This window comes from Lonchura striata, chromosome 12 (assembly GCF_046129695.1).
Source record: "Lonchura striata isolate bLonStr1 chromosome 12, bLonStr1.mat, whole genome shotgun sequence".
Taxonomy (NCBI): domain Eukaryota; kingdom Metazoa; phylum Chordata; class Aves; order Passeriformes; family Estrildidae; genus Lonchura; species Lonchura striata.
In genome coordinates, this window is record NC_134614.1 from 8465768 (window position 1) to 8488907 (window position 23140).

General features: G+C 60.7%; 5 protein-coding genes across 8 annotated transcripts in view; 4 read left to right on the forward strand and 1 right to left on the reverse strand.

Moving 5' to 3' along the window:
* CACNA2D2 (calcium voltage-gated channel auxiliary subunit alpha2delta 2) overlaps positions 1-1020 on the forward strand; it is a 216199-nt gene extending 215179 nt beyond the window's left edge. For both annotated transcript variants that reach the window (XM_021529146.2, XM_021529147.2), the window contains one exon: positions 439-1020. In XM_021529146.2, coding sequence (XP_021384821.1) covers positions 439-567 — 129 coding nt within the window. In that variant the 3' untranslated portion in view covers positions 568-1020. The remainder of the gene's footprint in view (positions 1-438) is intronic.
* A 2404-nt stretch (positions 1021-3424) lies between these two features.
* TMEM115 (transmembrane protein 115) lies at positions 3425-6159 on the forward strand. The gene is made up of 2 exons (XM_021529143.2): positions 3425-4286; positions 4993-6159. The coding sequence occupies exons 1-2, from the start codon at positions 3433-3435 to the stop codon at positions 5195-5197; spliced, it is 1059 nt and encodes a 352-aa protein (XP_021384818.2). The 5' UTR covers positions 3425-3432; the 3' UTR covers positions 5198-6159.
* A 175-nt stretch (positions 6160-6334) lies between these two features.
* Positions 6335-8376, reverse strand: CYB561D2 (cytochrome b561 family member D2). The gene is made up of 3 exons (XM_021529144.2): positions 8250-8376; positions 8121-8158; positions 6335-7743 (listed from the first exon to the last, which is right to left on the reverse strand). Exons 1-3 carry the CDS (start codon positions 8374-8376, stop codon positions 7240-7242), a joined length of 669 nt encoding a protein of 222 aa, XP_021384819.1. The 3' UTR covers positions 6335-7239.
* Positions 8377-8592: 216 nt separating this feature from the next.
* NPRL2 (NPR2 like, GATOR1 complex subunit) lies at positions 8593-11887 on the forward strand. Of its 3 annotated transcripts, XM_021529142.3 has the most exons (11): positions 8593-8693; positions 8857-8948; positions 9336-9504; positions 9732-9840; positions 10122-10258; positions 10520-10617; positions 10702-10738; positions 10877-10970; positions 11045-11162; positions 11347-11489; positions 11775-11887. In XM_021529142.3, exons 1-11 carry the CDS (start codon positions 8622-8624, stop codon positions 11840-11842), a joined length of 1137 nt encoding a protein of 378 aa, XP_021384817.1. In that variant the 5' UTR covers positions 8593-8621; the 3' UTR covers positions 11843-11887. The 3 variants fall into 3 exon arrangements, with proteins under 3 accessions (XP_021384817.1, XP_077642140.1, XP_077642141.1); XM_077786014.1 differs by having other exon boundaries at positions 11347-11777; XM_077786015.1 differs by lacking the exons at positions 10877-10970; positions 11045-11162 and having other exon boundaries at positions 11347-11863.
* Positions 11888-12034: 147 nt separating this feature from the next.
* On the forward strand, positions 12035-22314 carry ZMYND10 (zinc finger MYND-type containing 10). Its single transcript, XM_077786081.1, has 12 exons — positions 12035-12153; positions 12724-12832; positions 13359-13475; positions 14537-14590; positions 14685-14837; positions 16813-16901; positions 17191-17294; positions 18620-18792; positions 19083-19208; positions 20954-21075; positions 21270-21395; positions 22033-22314. The coding sequence occupies exons 1-12, from the start codon at positions 12056-12058 to the stop codon at positions 22115-22117; spliced, it is 1356 nt and encodes a 451-aa protein (XP_077642207.1). The 5' UTR covers positions 12035-12055; the 3' UTR covers positions 22118-22314.
* The last annotated feature ends 826 nt before the right edge of the window (positions 22315-23140 follow it).

The window sequence follows — 23140 nt, forward strand, 5'->3', positions numbered from 1 at the left end:
TGGGGGGGTCCCAGGGGAACCCTGAGGGGGAAGTGGAAAGGTGAGCATCCCCCCTGGGGGAGCAGAGCCATGGGGTGTCCCCCGAGGGGAACAGAGCCATGAGGGGATCCCTGGGGGTGCAGTGCTGTGGGGGGACCCTCTGATGGGGATTTGGAGCCCTGGGAGGATAGGGAGGAGGGGTCAGGAGCCCCGGGGTATTCTCTGGGGAGATCACAGCTATGAGGGGTCCCTAGGAGAGCAGTGCCATGGGGGAAAGAGCAGAGCCACGGGGGTCCCGGGGAGAGCAGCAGCAGGGGTGGTCCCGGGGCTGTGCTGCAGGGCGGGAGGCTCTCGGGGCTGCAGGGAGGTGCAGATGCCCCTGCCAGGGCAGTGGGCGCCCCTGGGGTGCCGAGGCACTGCTGGGGGTGCCCCACGGCCCCTCTCTCTTCACCCACTCAGGAAGATACCTCAGACTGCGGCCGAGGGGCTTCCTTCTCCCCCTCCCTGGGGGTCCTGCTCTCGCTGCAGCTGCTGCTCCTCTACTCCAGCACCAGCCGGCACCCACTTCCCCCGGCCGCCTGCCTTTAGCCCCCCGGCCGCCCCCGCCAGCTCTCTTTTCTTTCAACTTCCATCTCCATGCCCCTCCCCGGCCCGGTGGAGGGGGAGCGACGTCCCCTCCGCCGCCTCGGGGACCCCCCGGGTGCCGCCCGGCTCTCCCACCGGCCGCAGCCAAAGAAGAGTCGGGGTGTGGACAGGGGCTCCCCGGCAGGGCGGGGGCCGGGACGGTGCCCGGTGCCCCGGCGTCGCGCCCTCCCGGCCACTCGGACTTGGAAAAGTGGCGTCGGTGTCCTCCGCCCGCGACCCTCCCCATCCACCTCGCCTATTTTTTTAGCCTGAAGATTTTAAAGCAGATCTTTCTACATCGAGTTTCCAACATTTTCACCTGGAGACCGGCGGGGTTTGTTGTCAGCAAGGAGGACACATGGGAAAACAAACGAACAAACAAAAAAACAAACAAAAAAAAAAAAAAGGGGGGGGAAGTCAAAAAAAAAAAAAAATTGAAAGAAAGAAAGAAAGAAAGAAAGGACTTGACTGTGCGGGTCAGTATCATTTGTTCTGGCGGTACCGGCCCCAGGGCGTGTGGGGCAGCTGCAGCATCGCAGGGCTCATCCCTGTGGGCTGGGAGCGGGCAGGGACAGGGACAGGGACAGGGACAGGGGGCAGTGGCCTTTGCCTGCGCCGTGGCACGATGGAGCCCCTGCGCTGGGCTCAGCCGTCCTTGGGCACAGATACTGGGGTGAAAAGGAGGGAGGGGAAAAAATGTATTTTGTTTCTTTTCCGTTCTGCAGATCACTGTGAATCCTGCCCGCTCAGCCCTGCCCCCCGCCTCCAGCCCTGCCCGGACCCCCTTGCCCTGCCAAAGACACCGCGCGGGCCGGGGACGTGCTGCTTGTCCCCTGGGGGACGTGCCCTGTGTCCCCGAGTGGGTCACGCCTCACGCCCCACGCGGGACGTGCCAATTGTCCCCAGAAGGGCCGTGCCAGGCGCCCGTGCCCGTCCCGCGGCACCGGGAGCTGCTGGCTGGCACACGGCGCTGGGCGCGGGTGGCCCCGCGGCGGGGCCCCGAGGAACCGGGGCACCCCGGGGCGCCCACCGGGGGTGTCGTCCCCCCAGTCAATCCACCGGCTGCCGACGAGGGGGACGGCGTGGCTGCTCTGCCCTGGCACCCCACAGACCCCGCTGCAGCCCACAAAGTCAAGCAGGAGAGGTGCCGCGGGGCTAGAGGGGTCCAGAGCAGGGTGACAGCTGCGACACCCGGGGTGACAGCTGCGACACCCGGGGTGCCGCACCCGCCCTCCCGCTGCTCCCGGCAGTGCCGGGGGTCCCTGGGCAGCCCTGGGGACCCTCACCCCCCCGGGGCACCCCGCTCAGAGCCACCCCATCAACCGGGTCCAGGGGAGCCCCCTCGGCATGGCCACCCCGGGGGGGCTGGGGAGGGCGCCAGGCGCTAATTAGTGCTGGGGTTAATTAATGGTCATTCTGCTTGTAGCTTTTTCAGTGTGTGTTTGGTTACTGTCTCTGGGAACCGTGTTTGAACAGATGGCTCTGTGTTACCGGGAGTGTGTGTACTTCTGTAGTCTAGTTAGGTGCTCTGCCAGAAAACCACCACTATACATACCTATAAATATATACATATATAGTCTATTTTAAGTTAAAAACCAATGAGACAAACGGGCGGTGTGGCCCCGGGTCCCCCGTCCCGCCGGGGTCATCTCCTGCCCTGTCCCCACCCGAAAGCTTCTCTCTGCTCATTCAAAGGCATTCGGTTTTTAATTGATTTTCTTTAATTTATTTTTAATTTCTTTGGGTTTCCTTTCTTTTTTTTTTCCTTTCTTTTTTTTTTTTTTTTTTTGTACAGAAGAGTTGGAAAACTAAAAAAAAAAAAAAAAAACCAACAAAAAGAGAATTTGTAAGATATCGTGTGTGTGACTCCTTGTAAAATATTTTCAAATGGTTTATTACAGAGACTCAGTTATTAAATAATGTTCATATTTTCACTTCACAGGCGGTGGCTGCGTCATTGCCCGGGGCCGTGGGAACTGCTGGGGGGGTACAGCGCATTGGGGGGCACAGGATATCGGGGGGCTCCTGCCAGGCGGGACACTGCCCTGACACCTGCTGCACCGCGGGGGGACGGGGACACGGGACAGGCAGGGACGCCGCAGAGCCCGCCCTGCACAGGAGGGGCTGGGGCACAGCAGGGGCTCTGCCCCCCATCTTCCTGTGGCCCCGCAGGACTCTGTCCCCCCTCCCACGCCCCACTCCATGCCCGTGTCCTGGTGTCCCCCCGTTGCAGGGGGTCAATGTCCCCGGGTGCCCTCCGTGTCCAGCCCACCCGTGTCCATATGCCCGTTTCCCGGGGTTCGTGCCCCCCATGTACGCACCCCCATGACTGTGTCCTTCAAGTCCCATAACCGTGCTTTGCCACCCCTCTTCTCCACCCCCCGCCGTGACCCCCGTGTCCGTGTCCCCCCAACGTCCGTGTCGCTCGTTTGTCCCATGTCCTCCCGTGTCGGTGTCCTCCCATGTCCCTGTCTCTCCTCCCTGGCACTCTTCCCCCGTGTCCCCCGTCCGTGTGTCCCGCGTCGCCCCGCGCTGCCAACGTGGCCGGACTACAAGTCCCGACGTGCCCCGCGGCGCCCTAGCCTCGCCCCCGCGGCAGCCCCGCCCCGGCGCCCCCTTTCCGCGCATGCGCGGCGGCCCTGTTTGTCCGCGCCCGGCCTGGCCCAGCGGACGGTCCGAGCGCGGCCTGGCCCGGGGCGGCGGCGGAGGGAGAGACCGGGGCCGGGGCCGGGACCGGGACCGGGGCCGGCCGGGGGCTGCGCGGGGCGGCGGGCGGGTGGGGCCGGGCAGCCCCCGCGGGGCCGCCCCGTGCCGCCCGCGGGGCCGAAGATGCGGCGGTACCTGCCGGTGGCCCGGCAGCATTTCCTGGCGGCGCTGGCCGGCACCAGCGTGGTGGTGAAGTCGCTGAGCGCCGCCGCGGTGCTGCTGTACCTGCTCTCCTTCGGGCTGGACACGGCCTACGGGCTGGCGGTGACGCCCGGCTACCTCCTGCCCCCCAACTTCTGGGTGTGGACGCTGCTGACGCACGGGCTGGTGGAGGAGCGCGCCTGGGGGCTGGCGGCCAGCCTGGCCACGCTGGGCACGGCCGGGCGGCTGCTGGAGCCGCTCTGGGGCGCGCTGGAGCTCCTCGTCTTCTTCGCCGTGGTGAACATCTCCGTGGGGCTCCTGGCGGCCCTCGCCTACTTCCTCACCTATGTGGCCTCCTTCCACCTCCACTATCTGTTCGCCGTCCGCATCCACGGCGGCCTGGGCTTCCTCGGGGGGGTCTTGGTGGCCCTCAAGCAGACGATGGGGGACAGCACCGTACTGAAGGTGCCTCAGGTCAGAATGAAGGCTGTCCCCATGCTCCTGCTCCTTCTCCTGGCTCTGCTGCGGCTCGCTGCCCTCGTCGAGAGCAATGTACTGGCCTCGTACGGCTTCGGGCTCCTCTCCAGCTGGGTCTATCTCCGCTTCTACCAGCGGCACAGTAGAGGCCGCGGAGACATGAGCGACCACTTTGCCTTCGCCACTTTCTTCCCCGAGATCCTGCAGCCCGTGGTGGGTCTGGTGGCCAACCTGGTGCACAGCGTGCTGGTCAAGGTGCGCTTGTGCCGCAAGACCGTCAAGCGCTACGACGTGGGTGCCCCGTCCTCCATCACCATCAGCCTGCCAGGAACAGACCCCCAGGACGCCGAGAGGAGAAGGTACCCCCTGCCCTGCCCTGCCTGGCCTTCCCTGCCCATAGGGATCGTGTCTGGGGACAGAAAGGGTATGGTTTAAAATCCAGCCAAGGAAGAGGGGGGAGATTTAGGTGCAGGGGCTGAGGAGGAGCCTTCTCCATGTGGTCTGCCATGGAGGTGGTGAGGAGCATTTCAGGGAGCTGGTGGGACATTATCCCGCTCTTCCAGATGTGGAGGAGCAATAGTAAGGCAGGGGAGATCCTGGGAAAGGGGCAGACAAGGTTGGGGTCCCTGCAGAAGAAAGGGGTGCAGCCTAGGGGTGGCAGCCTTCCACCAGTTCACCCTGGCCCAGGACAGGGCAGTGAGTCAGCCCCACACCCCAGCCCTCCAGCACAGCCAGCACTGGCCTTCCTGACTTCTGGCAGAAGGGTTTGGACAGGGTGCTGGCACTCCCTTTTCCCTGCTCTGCTTTATGCCTTTATTCCCCATTCCCGGAGCTGCTCTCGTGCTGACAGCCTCTGGCTGTACCACGTAGCATGAAAACTCTTTGTGAATAGTCTGGGAGCCAGAGTGGATTTCTGTGGAGCAGTCCCAGGCTCTCCAGGTTTTCCCCAGCACTACTGACCCCACCCTTTCCTGCTGGGAAGAAGCCGGGGACTGAGTTGCACAGTGCCCCATGGGGCAGCGCCAGTGACCCAGGGTTAACCTGCCCACGTGCCTTGTCCTGCAGGCAGCTGGCCCTGAAGGCTTTGAACGAGCGGCTGAAGCGAGTGGAGGACCAATCAGCCTGGCCCAGCATGGAGGATGATGAGGAGGAGGCGGCAGCAGCAGCGAAGGCTGACAGCCCTCTGCTGCCTGACCCCAGCACGGCCGGGAAGAGCCCTGGCCAGGAGTCCAACCTCATCAGCTTCCAGGACGCCCCGGCTCAGCTGTGACCGGCCCCTTCCCGCCCTGTCTCCGCTGGAGAGCTGCTAATCCCGCTGGGAGCGGGGACTCCTCCCGGGCACAGCCAGGGGGATACCTCATTGCAACGCTTCGCTGCTGCTCGCGGCCAGCACCAGGCGCCCGGACAGTGACACTGCCACCACCCTGAGGACAGGAATTCCTGGAGCCACTCCCCCAGCCGAGGCAGGCCGTGCAGACAGCAGGAGCTGTTCTGGGACAGGGACACGGGGCTGATCCCTGCCCCAAGCCGCTGTGCTGGCCCTCGAGGGATCGAAGTCAGCTTCTCCTCTGTGCCAGGGCTTTGCCAGAGCACTCAACACTTACTTTCTCCTTTCTGAAGGTAGTTTTGGCCCTAACTGAGGCAATAGGAAGGCTGGTGGGTTTCTCTTACAAATGTCTTTCCCTTGGGGAGCCTCTCCCCGCCCCAGCAGGAGCTCACCAGGCCGGGTGAGAAGTTTGTTGGGTAGGAGGGGGCAGGACACTGGGCAGGAAGAGGCCACCAGCCCCTCATGGTGGTGCTCCAGCACTGCCAGCTCCAGGCTTTGCATGGTGAGGATTCTCTCCTCCTTCCTCTCCTGCCCCCTCCCCCTGTGGGGAGCTGCTGCCCTTGGCTGCTCCCTGGCTAATCTGTTTGCCAGATTACACTAGAAGCTGGAATTAATTTTACAGTGGGACTCAAGCTGCTTCCTCTGGCAGCAGGTTTTCTTTCCTGCAGGTAGAATATGGGCTCCCCCTTTCTTTTCCCTCCCTCTTTGTTAGTGGAGTTTTTTTCCTGGATGGAGAGGATGCTCCCTGCGACAGCCTCCACAGCTCCTGATCCAGTGGGCAACTCCCAGCCTGGGATGTGGATCAGCAGTGTCATGATTATTTTTTTAAAGGACCACACGAGAAGGTTTTGTCAAATGGGAAGAACACAGACATTTGGGTATTAATAAAGAGTTCTTTGAAAGCACTGGCTCCTGCAGCAGAGCATGGGCAGGGTGGGGGACCTGGCCCAGAGCAGCCCCTGGGGGCTCTTGACAGGAGGCTGGGGAGGGGGCTTCTTCCCAGGTGCTCACAGCAGGGAGAGATGTCTGCCTGCACCCCAGAAGTCATCTCACCCAAAAAGGACAGAGGGCTTGTTGCACTCTAGCTGCCTGAAATGTTTATTGAATAAAAGCTCTGGATACAGAGGAATTTTTCAGCCTGGGAGCCGCTCCCAGCTCTCCAGCCCTGCCAGGAGCAGGATGCGTGTTGGAAGGAAGGCTGTTGTGCCAGCATGGAGTTTTCTTCCTGCCTTGCCAAGGGTTCATCACCCAGGTCCGTGCCTCCCCGTGCTCACGCTGTTCCCTGTGACTTGCTGGCTGCATGTTCCAGCCCGGCTCAGTAATTTGCTCTGTAAACTGACCCCACCCCACGAGGCCGAGCCCAGCCCACGGAGGAGGGGTTTGTGCGTGGCAGTGGGTGTCCAGACCCAGGGCCTTGGGGCAGAGCTGCACGCTTTGATCCCAGGGACTGCCCGTGCCATGGGGACACACATGCTGCTGTACCGTACGCGGGTGCCACCGCCCTGCCCCAGCCCTGCCAGGGCTGAAGCCACAACCGTGCCCTGTGCTTTCCTGTCAAGCTGCCCCCGTGGCAGGAGAGGCAGCATGGTGCCTGCTGCAGCCTCCCGGGAGAGAAGGGACCCCCTGCCCTCCTCACCAGGATGGCTCCTGTCCTGCCTGCTCCAAAGCAGCCCTGCGTGGGAAGGGAAAAGGAGCAGAGATCCTGAGTGAGCCCTCCATTTCCCAGCACTGAGCACCGAGCTGCCACAGGGACCAGCAGCTTCACCTGTGCCAGGTAACGTCCCCACCGAGGCAGGGCTGAGGTGTCACACACATCTGGAGCGGCTGCTCCCCAGGGACAGGACACTACGGACAATCCAGGACTAACGAAAGACAAGTAGGTAGAAACCAAGTTTCAAAGAGGCCCTGTGCAAGCAGGGGGACTGCCAGCTCTCTCCAAGGGGAGACCCAGCTTGCTCTGGGAAGTTCAGGTCAGCACCAAGCCCTCAGTGCTGGCTCCGCTTGCGGTACAAGTATGCGTTGCTCACCTGGTTCATGATAACCAGGCTGGTGACGAGGGGACACAGCATGGCCAGGTACCACGAGGCACCAGTCACCGTGGTGGTGAACCAGAGGGAGCACATGCCCAGCATCAGGCTGGCACAGCCCAGCAGGTAGCCCACCAGCCCTGAGGTTGCATGGTACAGCTTCAGCTTGGCCAGCGTCCAGTTCTTCATCAGCTTGGGGTAGAGCAGGAGCACGCCCCCGGCGCACTGCCCGCCGGTGTACAGCACGGCCAGCAGCCCCGTCAGCCCGTGCCAGGTGACAAAGTGGCCCTTGCCGTTCAGGTGCTTGTTGTAGCTGATGATTCCCAGCCCCAGGAGCGCGCAGAGCAGAGCGAGCAGCTGCAGGGCCCAGTGCGCCCGCACTCGGACTTTGCGGGAGAAGGAGCGCAGCAGCGAGGTCTCCGGGGAGAAGATCAGCAGCGCTTCCGTCATCAGGAACGAGAACTGGGGGCAGAGGGCAGCGGCATTGGCACCGGCCGAACGCCCCTGCGCCGCGGCTGCCGGGCTCGGCTCCCACCGCCCGGGGCTCAGCCTCCCGTCACCCGGGGCTCGGCTCCCACCGCCCGGGGCTCAGCCTCGCATCACCCGGGGCTCAGCCTCGCATCACCCGGGGCTCGGCTCCCACCGCCCGGGGCTCGGCTCCCACCGCCCGGGGCTCAGCCTCCCCTCACCCGGGGGCGCCCGGGGCTCGGCTCCCACCGCCCGGGGCTCAGCCTCCCCTCACCCGGGGGCTCCCGGGGCTCGGCTCCCACCGCCCGGGGCTCAGCACGGCCCTGCCTGCCCCACGGCAGCAGGGCGGTGCCCGGGGCAGCGGCACTTACCGCGAGCGCCATGAGCAGCGGGTGCCAGGAGAAGAGACCTGGAAGGGAAGCGCAGCGTGAGGTGAGGTGAGGCGAGCTGAGACATCCGGCCCTCCCCGCGCCCCGGGCCCCGGCCCCAGCGGCACTCACTGGATCCGGGCCGCGCCAGCACGGCCACGGCGGCGGGGAAGCCGAGCGCCACGAGGTGCGCGGCGGCGCCGGAGGCCACGCGCAGCGAGCGGTACAGGCGGGACTCGCTCTCGGCCGTCAGGGCCATGTTGGCCGGGCGGGCGGGACCGCCGCTGCCGACATGGCCGGGCCGCGGCGCGGGCTGCGATTGGCTGAGCCGGGCTGTCCGTCAGCGCCGAGGCCCGCCCCGCCGCGCCGCGCCGCCGCTGAGTGGCGGGCAGTGCTGTCGCTCAAGGCGAGAGCCCGCCCCGCCGCGCGCCCTGTGGCTCCGCGGGGGCGGCGCTACGGTGGCCGGCGGGGCTGCGGGCGGGTTCGGCCGCTCCGCGTCCCGCCATGGGCGGCCGCATCGAGTGCGTGTTCTTCAGCGAGTTCCACCCCACGCTGGGGCCCAAAATCACCTACCAGGTGCGGGGCGAGGGCCCGGGGCCCGCAGTGCCTGCCCGCGGCAGGGGACTGAGACGGGGCCGCGGCAGCGGCCGTGGAGGGGAAGGGGGCGCAGGGACTGGGGCGGCGGGCGCGCCCCGGGGCGGACGGGCTCGGCTGGAACGGGAGCTCTGTGCCGCCGCAGGTCCCCGAGGACTTCATCTCCCGGGAGCTGTTTGACACCATCCAGGTGTACGTCATCACGAAGCCCGAGCTGCAGAACAAGCTGATCACCGTGTGAGTGCGGGCGAGCCCCGGCCGGGCTCCCGGCCCCGGGCCCAGCCGGTCACTGCGGTGACCCCGGTACCCGTGCGGAGGGTGGGGGTCTCATCTAGGGGTGGCTGGTGCTGCAGCTGCTGCGCCGCCAGCCTTGAATCCAGGAAATCAGAGCAGTCAGGAGAGCTGTGCTGCTTTCGAAAGGACACTGCTTCCTTTTCTGAGGGCTGGCTCTTTCCTCCCCCCTCTCCCTTCAGACTGGGATTTGCACTCTGAGCATGTAGGGCTTAGGCATCACTTTTCCTGCAATATAAAGAAGCCCTGACCTGCAGAGCCGACCGGGAGCCAGCCTCGTGGGGGACTCAAGGCTTCCTGAGGGCACAGAGCAGGTGACAGGTGTCTCCACAGGACAGCCATGGAGAAGAAGCTGATCGGCTGCCCCGTGTGCATCGAGCACAAGAAGTACAGCCGGAACGCTCTGCTCTTCAACCTGGGCTTCGTGTGCGACGCCAGGGCCAAGGCCTGCGCGCTGGAGCCCATCGTGAAGAAGCTGGCTGGCTATCTCACCACCCTGGAGGTACAGGCTGCCTCTGATCCACCCCACAGAGCGTGGGCGCCTCAGCAGCATCCTGGAGCATGGTGGGGGCCGCTGGGCACTGCTGGGACAGGGGCTGGTTTTACAGCGAGGAGGGGATTGTGCTGGTTTCCTGCAGATCACTTCAGTCTTAAAGGGGTACAGGATCTGGGCTCCTGTAGCCAGCAATCCTGTGGGGAACAGCTGACTTGACTTTCTGCTCTCTTCAGCTGGAAAGTGGATTCATCTCCAACGAGGAGAGTAAGCAGAAGCTGGTTCCCATCATGACCATCCTGCTGGAGGAGCTGAATGCCAAAGGGAAGTGCACCCTGCCCATAGGTACGGTGAGGACAGGGCTATGCTGGGAGACAGCTGGGCCATTCCCTGCCCAGGTCAGCTCTGCCTGTGCTGCTCCCAGCAGCTCCCTACCTGTCTCCTTGGAGCTGGAGGTGTCCGACCCAGCCTTGCCCTACCTGGCTCCAAGGGAGGGGTGGGATGGGGTTATGGGCTGCAAGGACCTTGTTCTGTGTGACATTGTGGTGTCCTGGCATTGATGGTTGCAAGCTCCTGAGAGAGCTCTGTTTTGCACGGAGATTGAGCCTTCCCCTTCTCCCGGACAGATGAGTCGAACACCATCCACCTGAAGGTGATTGAGCAGCGTCCAGACCCCCCCATTGTGCAGGAGTACGATGTCCCTGTCTTCACCCAGGACAAGGATGACTTCTTCAATTCCCAGTGGGATCTCACCACGCAGCAGGTCTGTGTGCTTGACACTTTGAAGGGGATCCATTTCCAGACCATCGGAGGAGTTAGGCTGTCCTGGAGATCCCCACGTTTATGAGCACGGTTTGGTGCTGCCCTTGGCTTTGTGCTTGGGCCTGTGAGCAAATCATTCACCATCACGGGGTTAAAGTGCACCTGGGGACGGAGCCTGCCTATCCCAGCTGCTCCCAGATGCAGGGGAGCTGCTTGGGCTTCAGAGTGATGCCTCACTGCTCTCTGCCTCCTCCCCTCCCAGATCCTGCCCTACATCGATGGCTTTCGGCACGTCCAGAAGATCTCTGCAGAAGCTGACGTGGAGCTGAACTTGGTGCGCATCGCTGTGCAGAACCTGCTGTGAGTGCCTGGAGGGGCTGCATGGCCCGAGGAGGGGTGGGTGCTGCCAGAGAGCGCCTCTCACCTTGTCCTGTCTGTCTGCAGGTACTACGGGGTTGTCACGCTTGTCTCCATACTCCAGGTGGGTCGGGCCAGGGAGCGTGGGGCTGTGAGCAGGATTTGGGCAGTGGCTGGGGAGGGTGAGCAGTGGGGTTGGAGTGGGCCAGGCCTGTCTCTCAGAGCTGCAGCTGAGCCAAGCTGGTTTTCCATCACCCTCTAGTACTCCAATGTCTACTGCACCACACCAAAGGTGCAGGACCTGGTGGATGACAAGTGCCTCCAGGAAGAGTGTCTGTCCTATGTCACCAAACAAGGTACAGTGACCCAGCATGGGGATGCTGGCCCAGGCAGGGGGACAGGGCAGCTGAATGGTGACTTGTCCTCGCAGGGCACAAGCGAGCCAGCCTCAGGGATGTCTTCCAGCTGTACTGCGGGCTGAGCCCTGGCACCACCGTGCGAGACCTCATCTCCCGCTACACCCTGCAGCTCCAGAGGGTGGATGAGAGGTCAGAGCCCTGAGGGCAGTGGTGACACTGGGGATGGCAGAGAGAGCAAGCAGGAAGTACTGTGTCTGTAGGGTAGGAGGTGTGAGGCAGTGGCAGGACGCATGGAACAGAAGGGGAATGTGGGGAGCTGGGGCATTTGGCACCTCAGCATTGTGGTCCCAGTCTCTTTCCTCCTCACCCGCAGGAGGCTTATCCAGTTTGGTTTGATGAAGGGCCTTATCCGGCGGCTCCAGAAATACCCTGTCAAGGTGGCCCGGGACGAGCGGAGCCACCCAGCCCGGCTGTACACGGGCTGCCACAGCTACGACGAGATCTGCTGCAAGACCGGTACGGATCCCTGGGACCCACGGGATCCTCTGCTCCGTGTGGGCCCCAGGGCTGGTGGGAGGCAAAGGAATTGCCTGCCCACAGCTGTGCACTGGTCCTGGGTTCTTGCCGCTTTGGGAGCTTTCAGACTGCAGGGAGATGGGACTGTGGGCCAGGCTCTTCTCCAAGCCGGGCTGCCAAGTCCATGTTGCCAGGGGCAGGGCTTGGGGACTCCACGCAGCCCTCTGACACCGCCGCCAGGCACCGCACCGACACCACACTGACACCCTACTGTCTCACCCCCAGGCATGAGTTACAAGGAGCTGGATGAGCGCCTGGAGAACGACCCCAACATCATCGTGTGCTGGAAGTGACGCAGCGATGGCCATCAGCGATGGCCCTCGCTAGAGCTGCGTCCCCCCGCGTCCCGCCTTGTCCCCGCCGCGCCCCCGCCTGCGGCCGCTCCTCCGCGCCGCCGGGGGGCGCCAGAGGCCGCCCCGCGCCGCCGCTGCGGCCGGCCCGCGGCGAGTCCTCCGCGCCGCCAGGGGGCGCCAGCGTGGCGCCGTTGCCTCAGCGACGCGGACGCCATGGCCGCCATGGCCGCCGCGCCGCTGCTGCCCGCCGAGGCCGAGGCGCTGGTGCGGGCCCTGCAGGGCTCCGAGCTGCGGGACATCGGCGGGCAGGGGTGCGGGGACACGGCAGTGGGATGTCCCCGGGTGTCTGTGGGGTGAAAACGTGGAAATGGGACTTTAATTTTGGGGCGGGATCACCTTTGGGGCTGTGGGAGGACAGGAGGGCGCCCAGTTTTGGGGCCTTTCCAGGGCTCACAGTGCGGGTACGGAGGGGTTCCCAAAGGTTTTGGGTGGAGAGGAGGAGTCCTGGTTTTGAAGACCCCCCTGGTTTTGAGGACCCCAGAGGGTCAAGGTGAGGTGGGGTGAGAGAAGGGGCTGCAATTCTGGAGTGTTCCTGGAAGGACTGGGGGAGATTGGAGGGCCCAGGGCGAGGAAGGATCCCAGATCTGAGTGTCTGTGAGGGCAGGGTGATGGAGAGGCTGCCCCTGGTTCTGCGGTGTGCCCTGTGAGGGTGCAGCTGGGGCAGCCAGGAGGGCAGGGCAGTCCCAGCGGAGCTGCAGCCCCAGGCTCGGAGGGCACTGTGGGGTTGGGGGTTGCAGGAGCAGTTTCCCTGCACGAGGGACCCTCGCCGAGCCGGTCACCAGAGGTCTGTGGCACTGGTGTCCTGGCTGGCTGCCCCACAGATGGCTTCGGCAGCACGAGTACGTGGAGAAGCTCAACATGCACAGCATCCTGAGCGCCTCAGCGGGCCAGGAGCAGCTCCTCACCGAGCTGCTGGTCACCCATGCCAAGGTGAGCCTCCCTGGGTGCAGCAGTGATCCCCCTGCTGGGCCTTCAGCCTCCAGCTGGGCTTGTCCTGTGGGCAGTGTGCAATTTTGGAATAAAATGCCAAATGATCTGTTGTGTCTCAGAAAAAGATGTTTCACTGGTGGTGTGTGCCAGTTTTGTTTTTTAAAGAAATTAAAGGTCAAGTTGTGGTATTTCTGCTTGTTGCTGTCTGGTTTCTCTCTTGGAGGTTGTTTTGGTCTCCCTGATGCACTGGTCCCTCCAGTTGCTGATCTCTGCCCTATGCCTGAGGGGTCCCAGTCCCAGGCTGTGAGGTTGCCTGGACCTGCCCAGCTCCTTGGGGTCACCTTCCCCCTGTGCAGCCCAGGAGCTCAGCCCTGTTGTGAGAATCTGCTCGCTTCTGAGCTTGAAGAACAGAGTGTGCCCCAAGCCACGCTCCTCCCTGGGTGACTCCAGTGACCATTAGCAACAAATTGGTTCTCCCTGCAGTGCTGCTCTGAAAGGCTACACTTCCTCATCCTTCCCTGTCCAGATTCCTGTTCTCATTGGGGAGCTGATCTCTGTGGAGATCTGGAAGCACAAGATCTTTCCCGTGCTGTGCCGGCTGGAGGACTTCAAGCCAAGAAGCACCTTCCCCATCTACGTGGTGGTGAGTAGAGGGGGTGGTGGGAATGAGCCTGCAAATGGGTCAGGCACAGCTGTGCTTGAAAATAAATGTCACCCTGAAGGTCTCAGAGCTGAGGGTTTGCATCTCACCAGGCTGAGGTGGGCAGTGGGACACTGGGAAGTTCCTGGTTTCCCAAAATCCATGCCCTTGCCCCCAGGAGGAGACAGGGACTCAGTCCCAGAGAAGCTTGGCTTTGTGGAGAGCTGTCCCCTCTCTAATCCCACAAAGGGGCTTGCAGGAGCTGCTGGGTGGAGCAAAAGCCATTCCTGGAGGCAGCTGTGCTCCTGGCTGTGGCTCCCAGTGCTGCCCTGCTCCCAGGCAGTGACACACCTGGGGTGTTTTCCCCACTCTGAGCACTGTTTTCCTCCAGCCAGAGGCTCTCCACTGTAATATGCCTCTGGGCTAACAAAAATGTAGCTTTTTCTTACTGAGCTCCTGGGTCCAGTGGTCCCTTGGGCCATTCCTGGCAAGTGAATGATCTCCAGATCTGGGCTTCCTTGCTGAGGGATGTAGCCCTTGACCTAAGGGAAATCTGCCTGAGGCTTGGAAGTTTTAACCCATTTTCAGTGCAGACAAACACCTTGCAGGGGCAGGGTGGTGAGCAGCCGATTGCCTCGGGCAGCTATCCCATAGTTCCCAGGCTCGGACAAGGCTGGCTGCCCCAGTCCCAGGGCCTGGGAGAAGCACAGCCATGCAGAGCACTGTCCCAGCTCAGGCACTGGCTCTGTTCTGGTGCCACAGCCTGCAGCTTGCCCGAGGGCAGTGGTTGTCCTGCCCCTGCAGCACAGGCAGAGCCTGAAGAGCCCTGCCTGCTGGGAAGTGTGGCTCTCCATTGGCATGTTGGAGTGTCACGGGCATGTCAGCATAAATACTAACATGAACTGCATGAACTGGAGTTGTTTTGAAGGTTGCATCACTTGTATTTTTCTTGTTAGCCACAACTACATAAGCAGCTTCTCAGAAAAGCCCTTTTCCCTGTCCCAATGCCCATGTCCCCAGTGCTGCTCCACCCTTACCTCACTCTTGCCATTCTCCTTCCACAGCTGTACCATGAAGCCTCCATCATCAACCTCCTGGAGACAGTGTTCTTTCACAAGGTGAGAGACAGGTTCAGCTTTCCTCAAGTGGAAAGCCCCTGGGGGAGGAAGGCTGTGGGGACTGACCCTGTGTGGAACCCTTGTTGCTGTGAAGGAGATCTGTGAGTCAGCAGAGGACAGCATTCTGGATTTGATTGATTACTGCCACCGCAAGCTGACGCTGCTGGCAGCTCGGAGCACCAAGGCACAAGCAGTGACCTCAGCAGAGCTTCGTGCTGAGCCTCTGGCCAGCCCCTCGTCCATGCAGGTGAGGAGAATGCCCTGCAGTTCCCTGGGGACATGTGTGGTGAGCAATGTGGTTAGCCTGCAGAGGCACAGGGAGGCCTTTTCATGGCTTGCAGCCCTGGCACCTCCTGCCCACCTCAGAGGGTGCCTGGTGCTTCTGTGTGCCTGTGGCTGCATCCACCCCCCTCCACTCTGCAGCCTGGCTTCTGCCCCGCCTGGTGCTAATGCCAGCCTCAGGCTTCCTGAAGGACTTGCTCAGAATTCTGGGGTGGGACACACAGAGTTGATGGGCAAAATACTCAGTAGAGGGGTTTGGCCATTTGCTGTTGCTCTTGGAAGCTGTGTGGATATCTCTCCCTGAAGCCACCCTGGGTCAGGCTGCCACTATGGCCAGCCAGGGTTAACCATGAGAGAGTTCCAACAATCAAGAATTGTCCTCATGTGCTTCCCCCAGCCTCCTTTATTCTCTGAGAAACCTCCCCTGAGCTGGTCCAGGCCAGCAGCGATCCCTGAGCTTTCTCAGTCAGATATTCCAGGCTGACACACACACACCTTCCCAGAGCAGGAGCTGTTTCTGCCTTTGGTGCCTCTCAGCACCTGGAACTGCACGTCAGGAGGAGTATCTGGAAGAGCAGGGTTAAAGGGAGAGCCTGAACCTTCCCTTGCCTCCATCCTTTGGCTTGTTGCCCAAGCACATACTTCTCTTTCAGAAAAGGGAAGGAAGTGGAGGGATCTGGAGCACAATAGGGATGTTTTCCAGGAAATGCTTTCCCAGCTGGGGAGGGGAAGGGGGTGTCTCTGTTACTGCTTTGACACGAACATGAAAACCCAGACCTTTTCTAGCCAATAGGGTTCTCAAAAGCACTCATCTTCCAGAGAGCCTGGCTTCCTCTGATTCATTCCAGCCTCTCCTGACCCTGTGTACAATAACCCCTGTGAAAAAGCTGTTCCTCCATGTCCTGTGTTGTGGAGCCTGCTGTCCTTTGGAACTGTGTATGGTGGTAACCCCAGTTCTATTGTCCCCTTGAAGCACAGGCAAAAGATAGTCCCTGTCTCAAGGCAGCAGAGATGAGGTCTGGGTACCAGGAGGAGCTGTAGGACAAACCTCACTAGGGCAGTTTGGAGAGGGAGGAGGCAGGAAGAGCCCACAAGACTCTCTTAGTGGTATGGGGCACCAGTACAGGGAGCACAGAGCTGCTTACCACAGAAATCTGGACGGCAACTGTTGCAGTGGCTCTTTGGAGAAATACAAGAAGCTGAGGTCAGAGCTCTGCACGCTGAGTGTGAGCTGCATCTGGGACTGGAGAGGGGCTGTGCCTGAGCCAGGGACAAGGACTTGGCACCTCTCAGAATGGCCCTCCCCTGGTCTCGAAAGAGCTGAGTCAGAGGATGGTCAGGCTGGTGGGGGATGAGGGGGGTGTCCATGCTGTCTGGGAAGGGAAGGAGCCTGGGTTAGAGCATGGCACAGGTGTGGGCTGGGATAACCACAGGCAGATATTCTAGCTGGCTGTTCCAAGCTGGAGGGAAGAGGCAGATCCAGGAGGGGTGGACACAGGACTGCAGCTGCATCAGGGCCAAGTTTTTCCCTCCTCTTCCTCCTCCTCTGGTTCCTCTGCTGATCATGCAGCTCCCCCCTCCTTCAACCCTCACAGGTCTCCACAGGGCCATGGGCCACAAGATGGTCCCAGGAAGGGAGAGAGGCAAAATTTGGGACCAGCCTCTTTTAGGGGGTGTTCTTGTACAGGAGCATGGCAGCCAGTAGCCACCCACGAGCTGTTAGGAACAGGGACATGAGGGAAGAGCAACTGTGGACTGCAAGCACTTCTGTGGCTGTGCTGGCAAACAGGCAGTGTTGGCACAGCTGAGACAAGAAACTGTTTTTCAGTGCTCTGTTTTCCTACCCAGACTGTGGTTACCAATGCAGTCAACAGCCTGCCTCTCTGTAGCTCCTGGAAAATGGGGCCTGAAATCCCAAGGCTGATCCTGTCCCTCCACAGGAGCTGCAGAAGCAGGCAGAGGTGATGGAGTTTGAGATTTCCCTGAAGGCCCTGTCTGTGCTGCGGTTCATCACTGACCAGGTGGACAGGTAAGTGCCCAGGAGCAGCAGAGGATGTGCCCAGCTCTCCAGATGGGATTCCTGTGGGGTCACAGCGGGTGCCTGGACCCCTTTCAGCAGCTGGCTGCATCCACAGTGACAATGGCACTGTGCTCTGGGAAGCAAACGCAGCAGCAGTCCACCCTGCTCCATGGTACTCCTGGGAACTCAGATCATTGTTTCTTTCCTGCCTCTCCCAGTTGCCTCAGGGAGCATTTGTAGGTACAAATTCTGGCATTAATCTGTAAGTGCTGTTTCTCCCTTTCTGTCATATCTCCAGTCTGCCCCTGAGTGCTCTGACACGAATGCTGAACACCCACAACCTGCCCTGCCTCTTTGTCGAGCTGGTGGAGCATTGTCCCTGGAGCTTCTGGGAAGCAGGAGGTATGGATCATGCCCCATGGTCTCTGCTGTGCTGGGATGTACATCCACTGAGGCATCTGCTGTAGGAGTCCTTGCAGAGCTGTTCCCCCTCTGGCCTCCCCTCCAGCTCCTCAGTGCTCCCTGCCTGGAGCTGTTCAGCTCGAGAGCAGCTGCAGCACAGCTGGGCTGGGGACCCGGCAGTGCTCCCAAAAGCTGATCCTCACTCAGGGCTGGGTCTCTTCTGAGTGATCACAGCCAGCACTGGAGTGTAGCACTTCGGCCAGCCCCACGTGCTCCTCTGAGGAGTCTTCTGGACACAGAAAGACCGGAGTGCCTGTCCCAGCTTCTCTGCACCTTTTGGGGCAGTGCTCACTGGAGCCAGACGTGCTCTCTCCCAGCAGCAAACGTTGCCCTAATTCTGCTGCTGGTCCCTGAGCTTCACTCTTCCAAAGGCCCCTGATCAGGCTGTGCCCATTGGCAATCATCCCCCACCTTTGCAGCCAGGCATGCCCCCCACAGCCCCCCAGCCTCCCCCTGCCTTCCCTGTGGTGGGGCTCAGCCTGGGCCGTGGGAAGCGTGCTGGCCCAGCCCTGCTCGGGGGTCACAGCGGGGGCAGGGCAGGAAGAGCTCGGGGAAGCATGTGGCTGTGCCTGCCGAGAGCAGCCCAGCTGGATGCGGGAGCTTTCCTCCTTCCTCCAGCCGAAACACATCCCTTCTCCCTGCCTGTGTGCTCGGGGTGTGAGAGGGAGCTTTGATCCAGGGTCCTGAGGGAGGGACCGGAAAGAGACGAGCACAAAGGCATTTCCAGGCTGTGCAGATGCAGGGGCACATCCTGCTCCATCCCCCTAGAGCCACACAGTAGCTGTTGGAGCTTGTTTTGTCATATCTGTTATAGTCATGCTGCTTCTGGCTCTGCCTGGCAGAGGAAACTCGAGAAGAGTGGCCATGCTGGTACCCCAAAATGGGTCTCTCCACTCACACTGTTGTTGCAGCATGCACTGCCCTGCTGCCCACCAGTGCTCTACACTCTTGGCCAAGTACAGAGGGAGATGTTTCAGGGATCTTTTGTTCCTGCCACAGCAATATTGGTTTATATAATACATATATAGAATATATATATAATACAATATATATAATTGGTTTATATAAATACGTGTATTTTCTGCTTTTCATGTTCTCTGATATTTTGCCTCAGTACCAAGTAGGCTGCTATGTGGAGCAAAGGGTGGGGAAATTGAGGCAGGCAGAAGCAGAGGGTGAGGTGAGGCAGTGAGCACAGGCCAGCATCCCCCTGCTGAGCTGTCTTCCTCCAGGCAGCACTGTGTCTCCCTGGTTCTGATCCTCAGGCAAGCTCAAGAAGTTTGAGAATGGCACGTGGCATGTGGTGCCCCCTGAGGACCAGGTGAAGATGACCAAACTCGATGGGCAGGTGTGGCTTGCCCTCCTCAACCTCCTGCTCAGTCCCGAGTGCCAGCGCAAATACCGCTTCGATGGCTTCAACAAGAGCCAGCTCCTCAAGGTAGGACCCTGCAGCACGAAGGCCCTGGGTCCTTGCCAGCACTGGGCACCTCCAGATATCTGTCCCCACCCTCACTGCGGGTTCCAAGGAGGTGTGGTGGGAGAACAGCAGGTCTGTCACTGTAGCAGCAGCAGCAAAGCTTGTGTTTATGAGTGCACCTCATGAGGCCCCCACTGGTCTCTCTGCCACTGCCCCTCAAATCCCTGCTCTTGCCCTGCTGCATCCCCAGCTCTGCCTCCCTTGTCCTGACCCCTTTCCATTCACTTTTCTCCCCCCTTCCATGGCCACAGCTCCGTGCATTCCTGACAGACGTCCTCATTGACCAGCTGCCCAACCTGGTGGAGATGCAGAGATTTCTGAGTTACCTCGCAGTGACAGACCCTGCTCCCCCTAAAAAAGATCTCATCCTGGAGCAGGTATCCTGTGGCTTTTCCTTCACCTCTACAGCTGCTCTGGTTTAAGCCTGATGGCTCCCTACCCTTTTTTTCTTCCAGCAAGCTCAGCTCTGGCATGATGATGCCCTGGAAAAACAGCCAAGTACCCATTTCAGTTACACCCTTTTTGCCAGCAAAGCTGCCTGTGGCTGACGTGAGAGCCTTGTCCTGCCCTGCAGTGGCCAAGCATAAAAGCATAAATGCTGGGTTATAAACAGCTCTCCAGGTCACACTGAGCCCCTGGGATGGCAGCTGCATGGGGCAGACATAGGCACTGGCTTGTTTTGACAATTAACTCTTCATTTGACATCTATCAGTGTTTTCATGTTGAATTCTGGACTCCCCAGGGAAGTACCCTTTTACAGCCCTGGTCTGAGGCTGCTTGGCACACTGTGTACAGAGGGGCATCATGGTCTGGTGATAGAGCCTGGAGTTAAACTGGTCCCAGCTGGTGTCTGGGCCTTTGGGAGTTAGGCCATGAAAGTCTTTAAACAGCAAAGAGGTTCTTGGGGGCTTTAATCCATGCAGTGGTAATCTCTGGAGAAAAGTGTTTTTATGTGTTTCTACTGCCTTCTTGTGAGCTGAGGGGAGAAACTGAGTATGGGGGCAGATCTGCAAAGAGGCTGCTGAGAAAAGCTGGGAGCAGAGGGGCTCTTCCCCACTGCCAGAGGCTCCCACACTGCTTCCTGGAGGAGATGGGTCTGTTGGGCAGTGGCCGTCTGGGCTGTCCCCAGTGGCAGCACGCTGTCCCCAATGGGAGCACGCTGTCCCCATCGCAGCTGGCGGCATGGCCTGGGAGGAGGGTGATGTGCCCTGTCAGAGGTGCCTGTGGCTGAGCTGGAGACACGGCCCAGGCTGGGAGCTGGAGCTGGGGAAGCTGCATAATGGCAAGCTGAGCTGTTGGGGCTGGGGCTGGCATCAGAGCAAGGTGGACATGGATTCACACCCCATGCTTGACTGCCAGCGTGTTGGTGGCACAGTGACAAGCAGCTGCATGCTGGGGACCTCCTGTAGCCCTCAGTCAGGCTGCTGCCCTTCTCCATAGCTCTGCTTTTGTGCCTGCCCCTGCCAAGGGCTAGGGCTGAGCCTGGGGGCAGGCACAGGGAGGCAGCGGGAAGCACAGATATGGGCTCCCTGCTCTGCCCAGAGAGTGCTGAACTCACTCCTTGTTGCTGAGCCAAGCTAAGGAACGGACTTTTTCCATTTGGCTGCTTCCAGAGCAGCCTCCTCCCCTTCCTTGGCTATTTTTACTCTGCTGGAGAAGGCAGCGCTGTTTGAAGCTGCACGGTCCCCTCCAGAGCCGAACTCAGCACGCTGCTCTTGGCTGGGATGTTTCCTTCTGGCCGGCCAGCCCTTCCCCGGGTGTTCATCTTCAGGGAAATGACGAGCGGAAAAATCTGCTCAGACAAACGGCTCTGGAGCATGGGGTTCACTCTGCTGCCACACGCAGGGTGCTGAGGTCTCAGGGCTTTCTTCTCAGCAGCACAGGCCTCAAGGCTGAACACTTACTCCCAGCTGGACCCCAAAGAGGTCCTTGTTTCATCTCAATGCCCACTGGAGGGTGGATCCATCCCCTCCATGTACCCAAAAGCATACCCTGACCACCTCTGCCTGCCCTCCTGGAGGACCATGCGTCTTGTGCATAGGGCTGGCTGCCTTCTCCCCAGATTACAGCATCCTTTTCAGGCTGTTAGCACCTCTTCTTCTTGCACTGCATCTCCCACCAGGTTCCTGTCATCTGGGACCATATCCTCAAGAAAAACTCAGGGAAGTGGGAGGCCATTGCCAAGCACCAGGTGAAGCACGCTTTCAGCCCCACTGAGGAGGAGCTGAAGCTGCAGGCAGGCAGGTGAGGCTGGAGCAGGTTTGCAGAGTGCCCAGTGGAACCAGTATCCCCATGAGCAGAGCTGGAGCTCGTCACTGGGAGGACAGAGGGGTCCTGTGGCACTGGCTGGAGATGTCCCCTCAGTGGCAGGGTGCAACAGGGATAGCTCACTGTCGGCCATTCCCTGTAAGCAGCCTCATCCCTCTCTGCCTGCACAGGTGGGCACAGACCTACAGCCTGGACATGATGGAGGCTCTGGCCCCTGACAAGCCCCGTTGCAGGGTGTGTGGTGTAGAAGCAACCAAGCGCTGCTCTCGCTGCCGGAACGAGTGGTACTGCACACGGTAAGGGAGCCCTGCCACCCCCTTGGGACCCCTGCAGCCCCCCTGGGCCTCCCTGCAGCTCCTCAGTACTCCCCAGAGCACCACAGGGTCTCACTGGAGAATTCTGTGGGAGGGCCAAGCAAAGCCAGGGGTCCCACCACTGCTCAGCACCACCAGCTCTCTGCTGGCCATGTACCTCTGTGAATTTTGTGGGGAGGCTGATGTGCTGGGCTGCTGGTGGAGGAGGTGTTGGTGAAGGTTATGTTGCTGAGGTGCTGAGCTGCCTCTGCCCACAGCAACAGCAGTGACAGGCTGGGTTTTCCATGGTGACACTGTCTTCCTCCTCCCACCTTGGTGGGGCACAAGTAGGAAAGCACCCATGACCCCATGGGTGCAGGTGACAAGCTGGGATGTGGCAGCTGGGACGGTGGCAGTAAATTAAATCTCTGGTCCTGGACCATCTGGCAAGGTCTGTCGTTAAACCTTCTTAACCCCCAGCACTGGGGCTGCATCCACCCCCTCTTAGTCTAATGCTGGGCTGTATCAGCTCTCTCCCAGCTCACAGAGGGTGCGGTCATGGAGTTTGTCCTTCTTGCTGCTTTGCCAACAGAGATGGATATGACTCCAGTGCCCCTGACAGCAGCTTCCCCCTCTGCAGGGCATGCCAGGTGCAGCACTGGCAGAAGCACAAGCCTGCCTGCAACCTGATGGCTGAGGTGCCAAGGAGTGTGGATGGTCTGTAAGAAAAGTGGTGTCTGGCAACTGGCCCATGGCTCACAGAGTCGGAGGTTCCCCTGGTGTGTAGCCCAGAGCGGGAAAGAAGCTGGCAAGGGCCCCTTCTGCCTGCTCCCAGCTGCAGGCAGCACAAGCCTGGGCTATCCTCTCCTCTCCCACCACCTCACCATTCTGCCTTCTCCAATAAACCTCCTTGTGCATCCCACAGTTGCTTGGCTTCTGTGTTTTCTCTCCTAGCTGAACGTAACAAACTGCTTCGTCCCCTCCTTTCCACAAAGTGGGAGGCGTGTGTCCATTTTCTCTGCAACAACAGAAATCCCTGAGAACCCGAAAAAAATTGTGAGGGTATGGTTACCTTACTGCATCTGGGAGGGAAGGGAGTGAGAAGGCTTCTGTGCCGTCTCACCATTGTTAGAGCAGCGTGGGGAGCAGAGGATGTGGTTTGCACGAGCATCTTGCTGTGAGAAAGAGTTTCTTGGGTATTTGTCATCTCCCACCTTGCAGGGACAATTCACCCCATTTCCTCGCTCTTGATGTGATGTTAGCACCAAGGGCTTGGTCCTCTGCCCACCAGCATTACCAGTAAACAGGTTCTACTGGTGGGGATACCCTGGGGTGCATCTCACTGGTCAGCAGCTGCTGCCAAAGGGCTGGAGCCTTGGTCTGAGCACAGCTGGGAAAGGTTGGCCATGTCCTTTTTCTGATGGGGCACTGGAGAATCCGACACATAAAAATAAGCTTTGCACCAAGGCTGCTGCTGCAGGAGCCACGGCAGCAGGCAGGAAACCATCTCGTCCAGCTGCAGCCGCGGCTGAGCAGCCCGCGCCCGGAGCTCAATAAACTCCTCACCCCAAACCCGTGCTGCACGTCCAGGGCTGCAGCCACCGGGAGCAGGAGCGCTCTCCGTAGCTCTCGGTCTGCTTCTCACCCGCCGCCAGGGGTGCTTCCAGCCCCTTCCTCACTGGGAAACTGAGGCAGGGAGCACAGTTTGTCCTCCTCCTGCGAGAAGAGGCAGAGAGAGCGGAGCGGCT

Excerpts from the sequence above, each read along its gene's own strand:
- CYB561D2 (XM_021529144.2), bottom strand. The coding sequence starts at position 8,376 with ATGGCCCTGACGGCCGAGAGCGAGTCCCGCCTGTACCGCTCGCTGCGC. Across the intron at positions 8,159-8,249 it reads GCTGGCGCGGCCCGGATCCA|GTCTCTTCTCCTGGCACCCG; the intron begins GTGAGTGCCGCT and ends CTTCCCTTCCAG. Across the intron at positions 7,744-8,120 it reads CGCTGCTCATGGCGCTCGCG|TTCTCGTTCCTGATGACGGA; the intron begins GTAAGTGCCGCT and ends CTCTGCCCCCAG.
- ZMYND10 (XM_077786081.1), top strand. The coding sequence starts at position 12,056 with ATGGCCGCCATGGCCGCCGCGCCGCTGCTGCCCGCCGAGGCCGAGGCG. Across the intron at positions 19,209-20,953 it reads AAGATCTCATCCTGGAGCAG|GTTCCTGTCATCTGGGACCA; the intron begins GTATCCTGTGGC and ends ATCTCCCACCAG. Across the intron at positions 21,076-21,269 it reads CTGAAGCTGCAGGCAGGCAG|GTGGGCACAGACCTACAGCC; the intron begins GTGAGGCTGGAG and ends CTGCCTGCACAG.
- TMEM115 (XM_021529143.2), top strand. The coding sequence starts at position 3,433 with ATGCGGCGGTACCTGCCGGTGGCCCGGCAGCATTTCCTGGCGGCGCTG. Across the intron at positions 4,287-4,992 it reads CAGGACGCCGAGAGGAGAAG|GCAGCTGGCCCTGAAGGCTT; the intron begins GTACCCCCTGCC and ends CTTGTCCTGCAG.
- NPRL2 (XM_077786014.1), top strand. The coding sequence starts at position 8,622 with ATGGGCGGCCGCATCGAGTGCGTGTTCTTCAGCGAGTTCCACCCCACG. Across the intron at positions 8,949-9,335 it reads CAGAACAAGCTGATCACCGT|GACAGCCATGGAGAAGAAGC; the intron begins GTGAGTGCGGGC and ends GTGTCTCCACAG. Across the intron at positions 10,971-11,044 it reads GTCCTATGTCACCAAACAAG|GGCACAAGCGAGCCAGCCTC; the intron begins GTACAGTGACCC and ends TTGTCCTCGCAG.